Source organism: Lynx canadensis, chromosome A1, assembly GCF_007474595.2.
Source record: "Lynx canadensis isolate LIC74 chromosome A1, mLynCan4.pri.v2, whole genome shotgun sequence".
Taxonomy (NCBI): domain Eukaryota; kingdom Metazoa; phylum Chordata; class Mammalia; order Carnivora; family Felidae; genus Lynx; species Lynx canadensis.
Window position 1 is genome coordinate 48,422,006 of NC_044303.2, and position 16,968 is coordinate 48,438,973.

Consider the following 16,968-nt stretch of genomic DNA (forward strand, 5'->3'; position numbering starts at 1 on the left):
TTGCATTTGTATGGGAGAAAATGTGGCTGCACAGGAAACTGGAGCCAAACTCTGGTCCTCAGGCAATCTATTTATGACGGTCACATGGACAGAAGAATGGGATAGTGGTCAAGGAGAAAAACTGGGCAACAGTGAAGTACCCACCTTGCTGCATGAGGCTTTTTCAGTTCTGATTATTCCAAAGCCCCGGATCAATCACGCCCTCGCTTGACCCTCATTCCTGGGCATCACGGTGCTATTACCTGTTTCTTCAGCTACACGGAGAAAAGGACCAGCTGGGACAAGGGAGGGAGGAGATACATCCACTTTTTTCTGGCTTGTTAGCTGGGTTTTCACAGACTGGTTATGGTATTGCTCTTTAAGTATTGTGAATTTCTAAAGTGTAACATCTATTAATACTCAAATATAAAGAGTAGTTTTTAAGTGACAAATGCAAATTGTTTGGAGTTTATATTTTGTCTTGAATTATTCTTTACTTTCCACTAGGTGATGAATGAGAAATGTTTGATTTTAATTCTGGTATCGTTTTTATAATTTTCAATGAACCCAAATTGTACTGAACTTTCATTCGTTTGCTTTTCATTGTCAACCCTAGATCATTATCTGCTGTTTTTGCATTTCCTTTCATTTTCCATCATGTATCTTTTTTTTTTCTAAATATTCTGCCAATCCAGTAAGATGACTTTAGAATTCATATTAATTACTGCAAGATGTAGGTTACTTCCACAGTATAAGGAACTAACATGCAATTAAGACTTTGCTTCTACAATTCTTCCCTCTCTAGAATTACCCGTTTTCGACTCTCTATTGGATTATTCTTGATAGTACACAAATAGGTTATAATATCTCCTTTTTTAAATCCCTCCCTCGAGAGCCTAAAAGCCTTTCCAGCCATCAATCCATTTCTCTACAACTCTTTCCTGCAGAGCTACTGCAAAGAGCTGCCTAGAATTTCAGTCTTCCCCCACCCCCTCACCTCCCATCTGAAAGAGAACTCACTTCATTCAGTCCTTTGTCCCCACCACTCCCAATGACACATCGTCTGTGTCAACAACCCCATCCTTGCCAAATGTGCAATTCGCAGTCCTCTTCAAGCAGTGTCTTAGTGATTCTTATAAAAGGAAGAATGTAAAAAGTAGTCATGTCACTTTCCTGCTCAAAGCTCCCGTTCCAATGGCTTCCTATCATATTTAGGAAGATAAACAAGGACCTTACCATGTTCTTTGATGCCATACATGACCTGGCCTGTTGCTATTCCAATTGCTCATGGCCTGCTCTCCTATTGCCCATTCCCTCCTGTTCCACCAGCTGCCTTGTACTTCTTCCCCAAACCAGTCATGCTCACTCATGCTTCAGGTCTTTACACTTAGGAGTTCTTTCTGTAGAGGTCTTCCTCAGGTACTATTATCATGGTTTATATTTCAGATAGGCCTTCTGTGGTTATACCTAAAACTGCACTTCTCTCTTTTGACTTCCCATCCCCTCATCATGGTTTATTTTTCTTCATAGCTCTTACACCATCTGACATACATTGTTTGTTTCTTGCACTAGAAAGTAAGGTCCATGACAGTAGGCACTTGCTCATCTTGGAACCCCAATTCTCAGAATTTTACTTGGCATATAGTTTTTTCAGAAGGAAGGGAGGGAGGGAGGGAAGGAAGGAAGGAAACAATCCTAAACTTGCCTTCATCCAGGCAATAACAAACTAAGAACAACTTTGCTTGTGATTTGTTATGACCCTTATGTTTTTCTGCTACTAAGTATCTGTAAAAACTAATGAAAATCTCCTGGGAAATCTACCAAAAACTTCTCCAGGCTGGACTGAAATTCCTTTATGAGGTCAAATAATCCCTTTAGGGTCTTGTTTATAAATAATGTGTCTCAAATTACATAGTAACAAAACTCGGGTGAGATCAGTCTATTGGCTATTCCCTCTACATAGAGAGCTCCCCCTTCTCCATACAATCGCTTTGGGGGCTAACTTCTTTGTCCTTTTGGTATTAAGAGAAAAAATGTCTTCCCCAGACATTCCTCAGACCTGCTCCGACATCTTGCTTCTCTAGCCTAAGCTGCGTTCGTTTGCTATACCTTCCAGATAGCATGCCATATTTCTTCAGATCATACATCACATTCAAGGCCCAACTGAGATATGTCAGTGCCTACAGCTAGCTAACAACTTGCCATTCTTTTAGACCAATATTCCTTAAATATTTGCATGGGCTGGGTTTTTATCCTCACTGGAAAGCTTTCTCACATCCTTCTGTTGTTAGTCAAGCAAGGTCGGGTGGAGGTTTCACCCTACCATATCCCTAAACCCTAACCACCCCCTCTGAGCATCCTGGTAGAAACATTTCTAATCATATATAACACCCACTGTGAAAATACTTTCATCAAATACACCTTTCTCTACCTGAAATTATAATTAAACTCTCTCCCCTGGGCAAATCCATGAGTGGTTTATGTTTTAATCCAACTTAAGCACAGAATGTCCGTAATTATCAATTATATGATTTTTTGTTTAATGTCAATACCTCCCAGTAGACTATAAGCACTCTGAGATAGAAACAGCATCTGTTTTGTTCAACACTGCATCCATGGTACCAAAAAACGCCTGTTACATGATAGATGCTCTATAAATACTTGAATGGACAAATGACTCGGTTTATAATACGTCAACTTATAACATGGATGGGTACATTCACAGTTCTTTGTGTAATGTAACATATGATAAGGTAAACTATTTCTCTATCAGAGACCAGATGTGTTGTAACAACTTTAAAAATAATTAGCCAGTACAATCATCTGCATTTATATGAGTTAGTTTTGTAATTGTATTATTAGCATTTTGCATACCCAACTCCCCTACCGTATTTTCTTTTGCTTATCCCTACCAGATATACAAGTCCTACATGGGAATGGAAAAGGGCTCCCTTTATCACTCAGCCATTTCAATGCTGGCCCAGTGCCCAGCTGCAAATGTGCAAAATAAAGACCTGAAGAATTACTGAAATGCCCTTTCTTTTATTCATTCTGTGAGGTAGGCAGGCCTCCTCCACTAGACAGTTTTACCATCATCTAATTAATCAGGTAAACAATAAAATAAAAAAAAAACTTAGAAAATGCCACAGCCATATTTGTATAATATGGTGATTATAAAAACTTAATACAAACTAATAAAAATAGAAAATAGGGGATGTTTCCAGATAATTTCTCATAGTAAACTCTCATCCCTTATAACCTGCTGTAGTAATGACTTTGAGAAGCATTTCTATACTAAGTTCTTGGGAGCAGTTTTTCATGTGTAAATTCAGTCATTTTTTTTTTCCTTCCAACTTCACGTTTATAAGACAGAAAAAAAATTTCTCAATATTACTACTTCAAGTATTTTGGAGAGGAGGTAATAATGATATATAATTACAAACATTTTATTGATAGTTGATTAATCTAGACATTAAGCTCTTACTGAATCTCCCCAGTAATCTTCACGGATAGATCATGTTATTATCCCCATTTAATCACTGAAGAAAACTTCCCATCTAAAGCAGTAAGTGACGGTGCTAAGATTTTAGATTCCTGATCTGGAATCTCATGCTCCTAATGTCCATATCACAGTCCAGGGGATTTATGATTGTATCAATTTTTCTCCTTGACATGAGAAAACTACTGAGTAAAAAACACTGCATGAAACTAACAAATACACTTGAGAGCAAATCATACCGTGAGTCTTAACCAAATTCTTCTGCAGAGACACAGTTTCCAGAAAATAATTTTGGCAATATACTTTCTATACTAATCACCCTAAATAAAAATAAAAATAACCTCTCCCATAAAAGGATAATATCAAATAAAAGAGATCTCTCTTTTGTTTCCTTCATTAGTACATGAAAATTATTAAAAAAAAAAAGTCATGAACAAAATTAAAATCCTCATCAATCAACTTCATAATTAAAGAAATATTTCCCTTAATGGGTATGGCACAAGGATTGGATTCTATGGTATACACATACACACATATAAAGTAATATAAAGTAATACAATGTGCAAGGTTCTATTTAAAAAATTCCTGATTTTTAAATAATTTATAAACACATCTTTAAATCACAAAAGAAAATAAATACCTAATGTGGCCTTCAGTTATGTTATTATTCAAATTGGTTAGCTCCTTTAGATCAGAAGTATTACTAACACCAGAGGGGGGTCAAACTAAAGTAAAATCCAAGAAAAGACTCCCTCATCTACCTATTCACTATGATAGTGGTGGGACTAGTTCCTGGCCTTTCCCCATAACAGCACAAAAGACAGAGGTTGCCAGATAAGATCAGAATGTCTGCATCTCAAGTGTGCAATCTAAAATCTCTGAGTGCTATGAATCATGTGATTTTCTCACTTGGTAATACTGAGAAGGGAAAGTTGATTTTGTGGCTATGAAGAAACTCGATGCAGATAAAACAATAACTTGCCAAAGATGAATGCACAGTTTTGTAGTGAATGTTTGTAAAAACTTCTCTAACTTCGCAATCAACTGCTATTTCTATGCACTGAATCCTACCTTCTATAAGAACTATAACGATCCATGTTTACTAGCATTTTATGAGAAGGCGGTGTTTATGTAGTCATTGCTCATTTTTTAATTATGTGCTAAAATATGGTATCAACGTATATTTAGTAGTAATATGGTATCCAAGCAAAAAGTAATACAACATTAAGTCTTAACTCATCATCGTTTCTTGGTCCTATAGACAAAATACATACATAGATACTTAGTTTAAGAGGGTATGAGTCAATGGTGATCAGTATTTTACATTTCTACAGAAGGGTGACTTAGTTTTCAGATTCATGACAAAGGAAGATAAACTCAGCAGCATGATGTTACTATAATTCCTTCTAGTAAAAATTGGAAAAAATAAGAGCTCAGCAATAGGAAAGTAATTTAATGATCAACTGCCTAACAGCCATATAGAATTAGGTAAGTCGGTATTATTAGAGTATTAAATAGTCACAAAGCATCGTCCTGCCTTCTAAATCCTAGAAGGGAATTTTAATACTTCATTTTGAAATATTCCATCATACCGAATCATCCTGTTACTTGAAATGACAATAATTTACACTAAGGTAAGAACTCAAGCTACATGGAGCTTTTGGAGTCAAACACCTAACTTCAGAATTCTTTTAATGGCAACTCAACTTACAAGCACTTACGCTAAGTATAGACTGTCCTCTCCATCTGAGCACTTGAAGGTAAACATTATTTTGTAAATTAAGATATTTGAATTCTAACGTTAAACGACCGGCTACATAAAAATACAGACTCAATAATACTGAAGCAAAAACTTATGCAAACATGCAGTTAGTTCTTTTAAACTGCTCTACTGAATGGCTGATCAGCTGGGTCTCTGTGGTGTTGGGCACAGAACTTCTCTGGATATGGTGTAGTTGTATACGATTTAGGATCTGCTCACTAAATAAAAGAATAGTTACCTCTAGCGCTGAAATAAATCAAGGCTTCGCTTGTGTCCCTTACCTTTGCCATGGCTTCTCCCATCTTCCAAAAGCGGCACTACAATAGTGTTGTTCACATTTCCAGGTGACCGCACAGCTGTGTAGACAACAGGCACCGACTGTACCACCACAGGGATGCGGTGAACGTGACTCAGTTTGTTAGACTGTAAATTCATGGGACTCGAAGGCGGTACAGGATGGATAATGTGCAAAAACTGCTGGCCTCCCACACCAGACGCGGAGGCGACAAGGGGCCCTGGAGTTAATACTGTTGACGAAGATGATGCTGAAGATACGGATGTTATAACAGTTGGGGATGAGGCTGGACGACTAGAAGACGACGAAGAGGTTGAAGTTGAAGAAGGCGAGGAGGCAGATGCTGTCATGGAAACTGGGGAGGATGAAACGGCTGTGGGGGATGTCCTGGCTTTGTTGATCGACAAGTCCACTGGCTCAGTTTGTGTTTGGAAGTGATCTACAGATAACGAGTCCTCCGGCGGCTCCCCTTTCACATTATTTAGCAACAGGGGAACAGCTTCCATATCGGGGTAGTTGTGGACGTTTGGAGACTGTGGGGAGAAAAATGGAACACATATTGATCTTTGTTAATCATACATTTAATAGGTGCAAGATTTATTACTGGAGTGCTTATTAATTTTTCTCTTATTGCTATGAGATACTACTCATTCCCCAAGTAGTTGAAGGAGTGCTCTGTGACAGTCATTGCGATTAGAGTTGAGAGTACAAAAGTACACAACAGTGTAAGACAAAGCCTCTGCTAGAAAGACATTTTCATCCTATTGGGAGAGACAGACACAGCTGTTAAAATCCAGTGAAACAAGTGCTTTATGGAGCAGAAAAGAGGCCATAAGAACCCAAAAATGAATGGCAATTTTACATTAAATCTCTAAAAGACAAGCATAGTATGCAATGCGTTACCTACTTAAAACTGAGTAAATACAATAGCTTATTCATCTAAAATGACAATTTTTTTAATAAAAAAAAAAAAACTATTCATTTTGTTGGCTCGACCCATCCTACATTTATGGGTCTCATCTTCCTCAGTTATAAAGCAAAGAGATTTTGAATAAATTAGTTTAAATATCCTTTCCAGCCCCACGATTCTACAATTTCATGATTCCAACCTTTACTCGACATGGTCATAATGTGGAGGAGTGAAAATACCTAGCAACAAAGTCAGGAAAAATCACCACATTTCAACTTCATATTTGGTGCAAGAGCTCCCATACCATTCTCATTACCAGCAGAGAAAAAGGGCACAATTGTTAAATTATTAAATATAAATATTTTTTAACAGTTGGGTTATATCTTAACTCTTAGTTACGACAACATGTTTTTCTCAAAATAATGTACATAACTACTACAGCATACATTTTAGGAAATAATAATTTTAGGAAAAACTTAGTCTGGAAATATTAAATTGTTTATGAATTTTTAAAAATGTAAGATAAAGATAACTTTGTACAAGTTCATTTTCATTCTTTTCAGTTTTAATGAGCAAATTTTAAATAATAAAAAATCCAAGATTCTACCCAGACTAATGGACTTAACATTTTATTACTGGGCATGAATATAATTTACTCTTAGACTTATTCACTCATAAATTCAACAAGTAGTCACTGAATACCCACTTCCAAGGCCTAAAATGGCCTAAGGATTCTATTACTATATGTCAGGCTAGCCTTATGAGAGAGAATTAGACGGTGACAGATTATTTTGATTTCATCTAATTTGACCAGGCTAACATGGGCACTGTTATAATATTATATGAAGACGAAAAACTGTTTTTCAGCTTCATTATGGTATCGAAACAACAATGTCTGAAATTATCTTAAATTGTTTCATTTCATTCTTTGTTTAACAAAAGATTTTTGTTTGCCATTCCCCCTAAAATTTGAGCATACACTTAAAGGAACAAAACATGCTTTTTAAAACATTTCTTTACAGAAAAGAAATTAGAGCTCCATTCAAAACATACAATAAGCAGTAGTGCAAGGGATTTCCGTTCAACAGCAATGAAAAAAGAAAGATAATAAGTCAACAATGGTACCAGATCATCTTAAGAGGGAAATGGGTTAATGTTTTATTCGTTTTTTTAAATTTGTTTCTAAGCTAAGATGGTTACTTACCCACAAAAAAGTTAAGAATTAGAAAGCATAAAAATAAACCATACAAAATATCTACTGCATGAAATTCTCAGTGCCAAGATTTCACTCTATGTGTTGAAACTGAGAAGTAACTTTTTTAATCTTCTCAGACAGTAAGAAACAACAACAACAAAAAAACCCCACAAACACTGAGCTACTTTTAAAAAAGCTATTAGCATTATCTATTATTATAACTAGAACAGTGTTTTAATTGGTTCTCAGCATTATCATTTAATTTATTTTTAGAACAATATAAGATGTTTCTTATTAGTATGTTAGACCTATATAGAAATTCTTTGTTGAGGCTGCTTTCACAAAATATCCCAACTGGTTTGTCATTAACATTATAAAATATGTCACTAAGTACATGTTATGAAACACTGTTTGGCTTCAAATATAGTCTTAATTTCTCTCTTCTTAGAACTGTATTAGATACATCCAGAATTCTAATTTTGGAAGTAGAGGCTATTTCCACCACAAATTTTTCTCCTCCTACCTATCTAGTCAGATATAAGGTTTCTACATAGGTTTACAAACCAAAGACTGAGGTGTAAGTCATCACCGTAGAGACATTTCATACCGTAAACAAAAGACTACTTTAGCAAATTACAGCAATACGGAGGTAGTCAATATGGAGCTTATTTGTAGAGATGGCTTTTGAGACTTCAAGTGTTACTAAGCTTTGCAAATGACTTCGACTTCTTTGGATTATGAACAGGAGTCCATCTTTTGTAGGTATCTGCTTAATCCGCCACTAAGAAAAATACTCCTTAAACGCTGTTTTATAACAAATAAACAGTGTTCGTCTTATAATTCTGTTGCATATACTAGGAAAGCTATGAAGGACCAAATATTAGGAGTCACTAGGTATATTCAAATATGTGAGAACTACATAGCTTTTACATGAGCTTAAACCAAAATACAGAAAATGATCACAAAGATCACAAAGATAAACCAAATCTTTGAACCGCACACATCAACTTTGGAACCTTGGACACATTATGCATGAATTTATAAGCTTCACCATCACAGAGACACATGTTGGTTCCTTCTTCATATGTAGCAGGTAAAAATGTAGCCAACATGTCTCCAGGCAATGCCTCATCAGTATAAAGAGGACAAAATCCTTACTTTACCATTCACCTGTTTACAGTATTGACATAATATTATATCCTTACAGCCATACTTACCTCTTCTACTGGGATAATGAGGCAGGTAAAGCCATCCATGATTGTTGCTTCAGGCTGCACGTGCATATATGGAAAGCTAGCAATATTGCCTAAATATGGTTTCAAAACATCTGTGGCATACTTTTGCTCCTCCTTTTTGGAAAGAAAAAACACCTGAAGACTTGATCCTGAAATCATCATATGGAATTCATTTCCTTGTTTTCAGAAAGGGGAAAATTGAAATGCATGGGTTCGAAGGTGAGAATCCATAAATGTATAGCTGTAGTGAGGTGACGGGAACACAGGAGATAGCCAAGAGCGACAACAAAAGCTCTGAGAAACCAAAGCAAACACTGAATGAGAAGTGTTTGGAGCAGCTAGAAATTGAAAGGACTACACGCATACATCAGACATCTTGTTGGGTTCAGCTCCAGACCATGGCAATAAAGTGAATGTTGCAAGAAAGCACGCTAAGTGAATTGTTTGGCTTCTCAGTACATATAAAAGTTATGTCTACATTAGAACTGCAGTCTTAAGTGTACAAAAGCGTTACGCCTAAAAAAACAACATACATACCTTAATTTAAAAATACTTTATTGCTAAAAAATTGCTAACCTTCACTTCTAATTCTAGTTCTCTTGCTATTTCTACCACATATGCAATTACTTCCTCCACTCAAGTCTTGAATCCCTCAAAGTCAACCAGGAGGGTTGTAACCAACTTCCTCCAAACTCTTGCGAATGTTGATATTTTGGCCTCTTCCCATGAATCACAAATGCTGTTAATGGCAACTAGAACAGTGAATCCTTTCTAGAAGTTTTTCAGTTTATTTTTCCCGGATTCATCAGAGGAATCATTATGGCAGGTACAACGTTGCAAATGTAGTTTTTAATAAGAGTTGAAAGCTGAAATTACTCCATGATCCATGGGCTGCAGAATAAATGTTGTGTTAGGGACAAAAACAACATTAATCTCATTGTACATGTCCATCAGAGCTCTTGGCTGACCAGGTACACTGTGAGTGAGCAGCAATATTGTGAAAAGAATCTATTTTTTCTGTCCAGTGGGTGTCAACAGTGGGCTTAAAAAATTCTGTAAACCATGTTGTAAACAGATGGACGGTCATCTAGGCTTTGTTGTTCCATTTATGGAGCACAGGCAGAGTAGATTTAGCATAATTCTTAAGGGCCTTAGGATTTTTGGAATGGTCAATGAGCACAGGGTTTCAACTTAGTCACCAGCCGCATTGGCCTCTAAAAAGATAGTGAGCCTGTCCTTTGAAGCTTTGAAGCCAAGCATTGACTCCTCGCCTCTAGCTATGAAAGCCCTAGATGGCATCTTCTTCCAATACAAGGTTGTTCTGTCTACATCGAAAATCTGTTATTTCGTGTAACCACCTTCATTAGTGATCTCAGTCAGATCTTCTGGACAACTTGCCGCAGCGTCTACATCAGCACGTGCTGCTTCACCTTGCACTTGTATGTTATGGAGACGTCTTCCTTCCTTGAAGCTCAAGAACCAATCTAGCTTCAAATTTTCTTTTGTAGCTTCCTCACCTCTGTCAGTTTTTGCAAAAGTCAAGTGTTAGGGCCTTTCTCTAGATTAAGCTTTGGCTTAAGAAAATGTTGTGGCTGGTTTGACTTTCTATCAAGACCCCTAAAACTTTCTCCATATCAGCAATAAGGCTGTTTCACTTTCTCATCATTCATGTATTCACTGGAGTAGCACTCTGAATTCCCTTTAAGAACTTTTCCTCTGCATTTACAGCTTGGCTCACCGTGTGGTGCAAGAAGCCTAGCTTTCAACCTATCTTGGCTTCTGACATGCCTTCGTCACTTAAGCTTACTTCTTTCTAGCTTTTGGTTTACAGTGGGTGTCTCTCCCTTTCTCTTGAACATAAAGAGGACCACAGTAGGGTTACTAACTGGCCTAATTCCAATATTGTTGTGCCTCATGGAATAGGAAGACCCAAGGAAGGAGAGAGACCATGAATGTCTGGTCGGCGGAACAATCAACAGCACAATCAACTTGTGCTGATTAAGTCTGCTGTCCCATGTGGATGCTGTTCGTGGTGCTCTAAACAATTACAATAGTAACATCAAAGATCACTGACCACAGATCACGATAACAAATGTAATAATAATGAAAAGTTTTAATAATCATGAAAATTACCAAAACGTGACACAGAGACACAAAATGAGCAAATGCTATTGGAGGAGTGGTGCCGACAGACTTGCTTACATGTAGTTGCCACAAACCTCAATTGGTTAAAAAAAAAAAAAAAAGCAGTATCTGTGAAGTGCAAAAAAGTGAAGCACAATAACATGAGGTGTGCTTGTACAAGTATTTGAGACAGTGAAAAAGTGAAAGAAGACAGGGGTATTTCACCAGGAAACATATAAGGGGTAAGAATGCTGAAAAGATTAGAAATGAACAAAAGTTGGAAATTTTAAGCACCACGTGGAAGAGAAACTTCTGTTAAAGAAACAAACAGGGACACCTGTTTGACTGTTGGTTCAAACGCCTGACTCTAGTTTTCGGCTCAGGTCTTGATCTCATGACCTGACGTGCAGGTCGACATGTAGGCTCTACAGCCCAGAGCCTGCTTGGGATTCTCTCTCCCCCTCTATCTCTGTCCTTCCCCCACTCCCATGCACATGTGCGTGCACACACTCTCTTTGTCTCAAAATAAATAAATATTTAAAACAAAAACAAAAACAAAGGATTCCGTGCTAAAATTTTACCTTTGGTTACTAACCACTCAATTCTTGATACAACACTAATTAATATTCACTGCACTGTCAACTGAGTGCTGCTGTTGCTGCTTGTTTAAATAAAAGTCCACCAAGATTTTTGTCTGGGAGTGGTGACTTTAGCTAAATTTTGCTACTGATGTTCTTCTAAGGATGTGTAAGATTTTAAGGGAATACTGGATTTCTGTCAAAGAGAATGAGAGTAATGAATGCCATAAAATATCTCAACTGATTTATCAGTGAAACTATAAAATACGTCTTTAAGCATATGCTATCATTAAAAATGGTCTTAATTAATTTCTTTTTCTTTTTTGTATTAGACAATCCAGAATTCTAATTTGGGAAATCACGACTATTTCCACCACAAATCTTTCTCCTCCTACATATGAAGTTAGACACAAGATTCTCACTTAGACAAAACCAAGGGCCGAGGTATAATTCATCACTGCAGAAACATTTTATAATGTAAATGATTATACACAATCTTTCCAGAGGATTATACAATATCCCTTGAAAGGGTAATAATAAAATAATTTTAAAAATCTCTTAACAAATTATTGAGTACAGGCCAAATGCAGCAAGGTAAATGTAACAATATATTTAATAAAATGTATATCTGAAAATCTAAATACAGACAAGATTATATTGTCATATACTATTTTCTTAAAAAGTCTGAAAGCCAGTTTTAATCATAATAATCCACTTGATAAAATATTATACATAATATTCTAATGAATATGTTCCTTTCGGCGATCTGGGGGATCACATATGAACTTTCCTAATAAGATAATCTTCTTCCCGAATAAACATTTTAAAAATGTAGCTTTAGCTTTAGGCATTTTGTTGAATGAATGTAAAAATTAATCTAAAACCTCCTACATGTTAGTATCCAGAGTATTAGACGTGTTTCCTATAGGCAGCCATTATCATCAGTTGAACCTTATTATGGTCTGATAATGAATAAAAAGTGCTTTTAATATTGGTCGTATCTTTTAATCACTTCATCATCTCAAAAAGTGACAAAAAATGTCTGGACGCAATCACATCTTTGGAAAGCCCTCCAGAGATTATGTGTAATCATGGTTAAGGACTGCTTAGACAATATTTTGCTACATGTTATCCAAGATTTACATGTCATCTGTTTTGTCTTTAATGGCACCAAGGATTTTCAGAGAAGTAGGGCATTTACACACCCCTGCACACACACACAAACGGGATGTCCCCAACTATCCATTTATCTATCCATTCATCTATTCATCCAGCCAGCCAGGATTTAAATAAAGTATATTTAATTTTACCTTTCTAAACTTGTTGAGAAATAGTCTCAAGGTTGTTTTTAGGAAAGATTATAAAGTGACCTAACATTACACAGCTTGTGGTTTAACTTTTACAATAATCTTTGCTTTATAGCCTGTAGTCTGGTCATTATAGAAAGAAAATTTGATTTGGACGCAAAGAATTCATGACTTACCCTGTCATTTACTAGCTGTGCCGTCTTGGTATCATCATTAAAATTTTCTAGGAGTGAATTTATTTACCTACAAAAGAGTAATACGATTCCAAACTCATACAATTATTTTATAGATTGTATTAAGGGTATTAACAGCTTTTAAATAATACTGGTTAGTGTGGGATAGAAGCAAATGAGCTCCCCCTCTCAGAACTAAAAATTCCAATACAACCTCATCTATGACTATAACTCTCAGAAGAGACTTGATTCCATGCACTGAGCATAAAATATTCTGATGAAGGATTGCATAAATATAGCTACTGTAGAGGTACTATGTTTGCTAACCAATCAAACGGATACATACACTACAAAAGTAGCTACAAGTCAAAACATTATGCATATTTTTTAGAGTTCAGGTGATTTTAAACAAACACATCTTCTCTTAAAATACAAAAGACAGTCATGTGACACTGTTAAATTTGATTCTGTGGTTTTTTTCTTGCTTCATTAGATTGACCCATAGGATGATGTGTACAATGGAAAACATTTTAATTGATTGGTTTGATTTCTTAATTCCACAATATAAGTAACCTACATCAATCCATAGTTCAGTTTGTACCCATTATCACAATATATATTGTGTTAAAATAATTATTTTGGGATGTTGACCATTCTTCACCAGTCTTACCATGGGATGAAAAAGCAGATCATTATTTGTTTCTTATGCCTCAGCAGAGATCAGTTTGTATAAGTCTCACTGTCTGAATTGGTGATTAATTGACATTTATTTTTTATGGGAAGTGTTAAGGAAACTTACTGTGCACGTCATGTAAAAAAAGGAAATAAACTATATCTATGAACCCATATCCTGTGATAACAGAAGCTTTTAAGTTACACAGCATTATTTTAGATGTAAGTACATTTAAAGAGCAAAATTCCTTTTTTTTTTTTTTTTTACACGAAGTGCACAGTAGATACATGCTTAGTTTTTGTGCCTTGGCTTCCCTCCTAAGTAAATGGAATTTTAGAGCTATGAGCACCATCCCGAAAGCAAGCCATCTACAACTCTGGCCATTTTTGCTCTAAGTGTAAAAGTCACCAAACAAGTACTTGTGAACAAAGCATGCACTGTACTTTCTTCTCTGTTGTTTTATTTTACTAAAAAGGAAAACCCATTTTTCAAGATTTGTCTTACATGGGCCCGGTTGGTCATCATTTGTCTTACTTTCAGCCCAGTGATTTTCTGATTTTTCTCTACATGTTCAAGGACAAACTCTTAAATACAAATACTGTAAGAGTGTGTATTTATAAAACTCGCCAAAAAAATTTAAAGCAAAGTATACTTAAAAAAGAGAGAGAGAGAGAAAAGTACAGATGAGAGAATAAAAGCAAATAAGTAGAAATATGCTACAATGACTCTGACTTGAAAAGCATTAAATGAACTATCTCCTGCCTTCAAGGGGAAGATATTTGAATGAATATTTAGTTCAACTGTGTTATCTCAATATCTCAAGAGTTAGTTTAGGAAACGACTGATTCCTTAAGAAAATTCACAACATATGCATAACGTAATGGACTGTGTGCTTTTACATTTATATTTTTATGCTTTCACACTTGAGTTGAAAATGGTAGCCTTTCAAAAGGGGTTCAATACACATTTACATTTATCCCAAATTTTCCTTATTTCCTAGTGGTCATGTTTTTCTATGACCTATTTATTTCCTAGGACTTTCACGAATCGTATCATTTATCCAAAGCACTCGGGATCTATGTTATCAGTTGGCTGCAAACCCGAAACTCTGGTTTGGCACGTGTGTGTGGCAAAGTTGGGGTGGTATGAAATGGCAAGGATTCCTCTCGTATAGGCTGGTGAAGGATAGAGGGGATTATGCTTTTTTTTTTTTTTTTTTAATAGCAGACATTCCTAAGCAATGAAAAGACTGACAGAAATGTATGGACACAAACACAATGTGTTGTATGTTATATAAACATACAGATATTTAGCAAACAAGTAATACTTTATCATATAACATAATCAGTGAATACTCATCACATTTGCGAGATGTGAATACTGTGCTGAAGATATGAAGCCACTTAAAGCCCATTCACCTGACCAAATGATGTAAAGAAGCAGTGTCACTAAAACTAATGTCGAAAAGAAGTCTAGGAAGTTAGTTTTGCTCCTTATTGTTATTTTTTCTTTTTACAACTGCTGTCACAGTGAACCTTACAAAGCATACAAAGATGTCTTAAACATAAATTTTATGATTCCAACTATATGTCATCTTGGAAAAGACCAAACTACGGAGACAGTAAAAAGATCAGTAGTTGCCAGGGGCTTGGGAAAGGGAGGGGAGGGAAGAATGAGAAAGCACAGAGGATGTTTGAGGCAAACTCTTCTGTATGTTACTGCAGTGGTGGACACATGTCACTATGCACTTGCCAAAACCCACAGAACTGTATACCACACAAAGACCAAAAACCTTAATGTGAAGATAATACCAACATATTGATATAGGTTCATTAAATCAAGTGTGACCAAAGTGCTACAGTAATGCAAGACTTCACCACTAGGGGAACCCGGGGGGGGGGGGGGGGGAGGCCAAGGTGGGAATATGGAATGTTTGAGTCCAATCTGCTAAATTATTCTGTAAACCTAAATTTGTACTAAAAAATAAATCCCTCTAATTATTTTTAGGAAACTGAATTCAGTATTAATGATGTTAGTGAGATCCAATTTTGTCTATTATTTTGTTTACCATTCTTCACAAAAGTTAATAATCCAAAACTATTATCACAACACTTGTGAATAAAAAAACGGGGGTAACTGTTTCAGGCTTATGTTTTTCTATCTCATAATTAGAATTTTTTAATCTTTTAGTTTTAAATTATTTTTTATTATTCAGTGACTGATTTTTTTTTTAATGTTTTATTTATTTTTGAGACAGAGAGAGACAGAGCATGAGCAAGGGAGGGACAGAGAGAGAGAGGGAGGCATGGAATCCAAAGCAGGCTCCAGGCTCCAAGCTGTCAGCACAGAGCCGGACGGGGGCTCGAACCCATGAACTGTGAGATCGTGACCTGAGCCAAAGTTGGACACCTGACCAACTGAGCCACCCAGGTGCCCCTCAGTGACTGATTTAAAATGATAAAGTTTAGGGGCACCTGGATGGCTCAGTCTGTTGGGTGTCCGACTTCAGCTCAGGTCACGATCTCACGGCTTGTGAGTTCAAGCCCCGCGTCAGGCTCTGTGCTGACAGCTCAGAGCCTGGAGCCTGCTTCAGATTCTGTGTCTCCCTCTTTCTCTCTGCCCGTCCCCCGCTCGTGCTCTGTCTCTCTCTCCTTCAAAACTAAATAAACATTAAAAAAAAATTTTTTTAATGATAAAATTTCACATTCGCAATATATTAAAGGAAAGCATGTGTTATAGGCTCTTATGGAAAAAAAAGTTCACTTGAATCTTCATCCTAAGAATGTTCTCCCTGTGCTCATTACAGATTTTAAAATATGCACTAATGTTTACCATTCTCAAACAGATTAATCTTCTCTGCTACCAGATGGATCTTGCTTTTGATTTCACAAAATGTTCACCCCAGTTATTTTTACAGTGACAGCTCACAGTGGTGGAGTACATCAAATTGCAGAGACAAGAAAACTTGACCCAAAGAGGATGAGAGAGCCAAACGATACATTTGGAAACCCTTACGCCTTACAACATATAAAGCAATAATGCAATCTTTTTTTTTTTTGTATAAGGAGGTGTGTATGCAAAATGCAGGTCGTTGTGGGATCTTTAAGCAAGCAAGTAGTCAAGAATTGCCTCTATAAGCTTCTCTTCTCAGAGAAAATGCCTTTAAAGAGAGATCAACAACCAGACAAAACAAGACTAATGGCAAAGACAGAAATCTACCTTTTCCCACTTAGCCCTG

At 36.3% G+C, this 16,968-nt stretch overlaps 1 protein-coding gene across 2 annotated transcripts in view; it reads right to left on the reverse strand.

Moving 5' to 3' along the window:
- The window catches only part of KLF12 (Kruppel like factor 12), a 432,669-nt gene that overhangs the window by 137,820 nt on the left and 277,881 nt on the right, over positions 1-16,968 (reverse strand). For both annotated transcript variants that reach the window (XM_032592010.1, XM_030311978.1), the window contains one exon: positions 5,522-6,068. In XM_032592010.1, the coding sequence (XP_032447901.1) occupies positions 5,522-6,068 (547 nt within the window). The remainder of the gene's footprint in view (positions 1-5,521; positions 6,069-16,968) is intronic.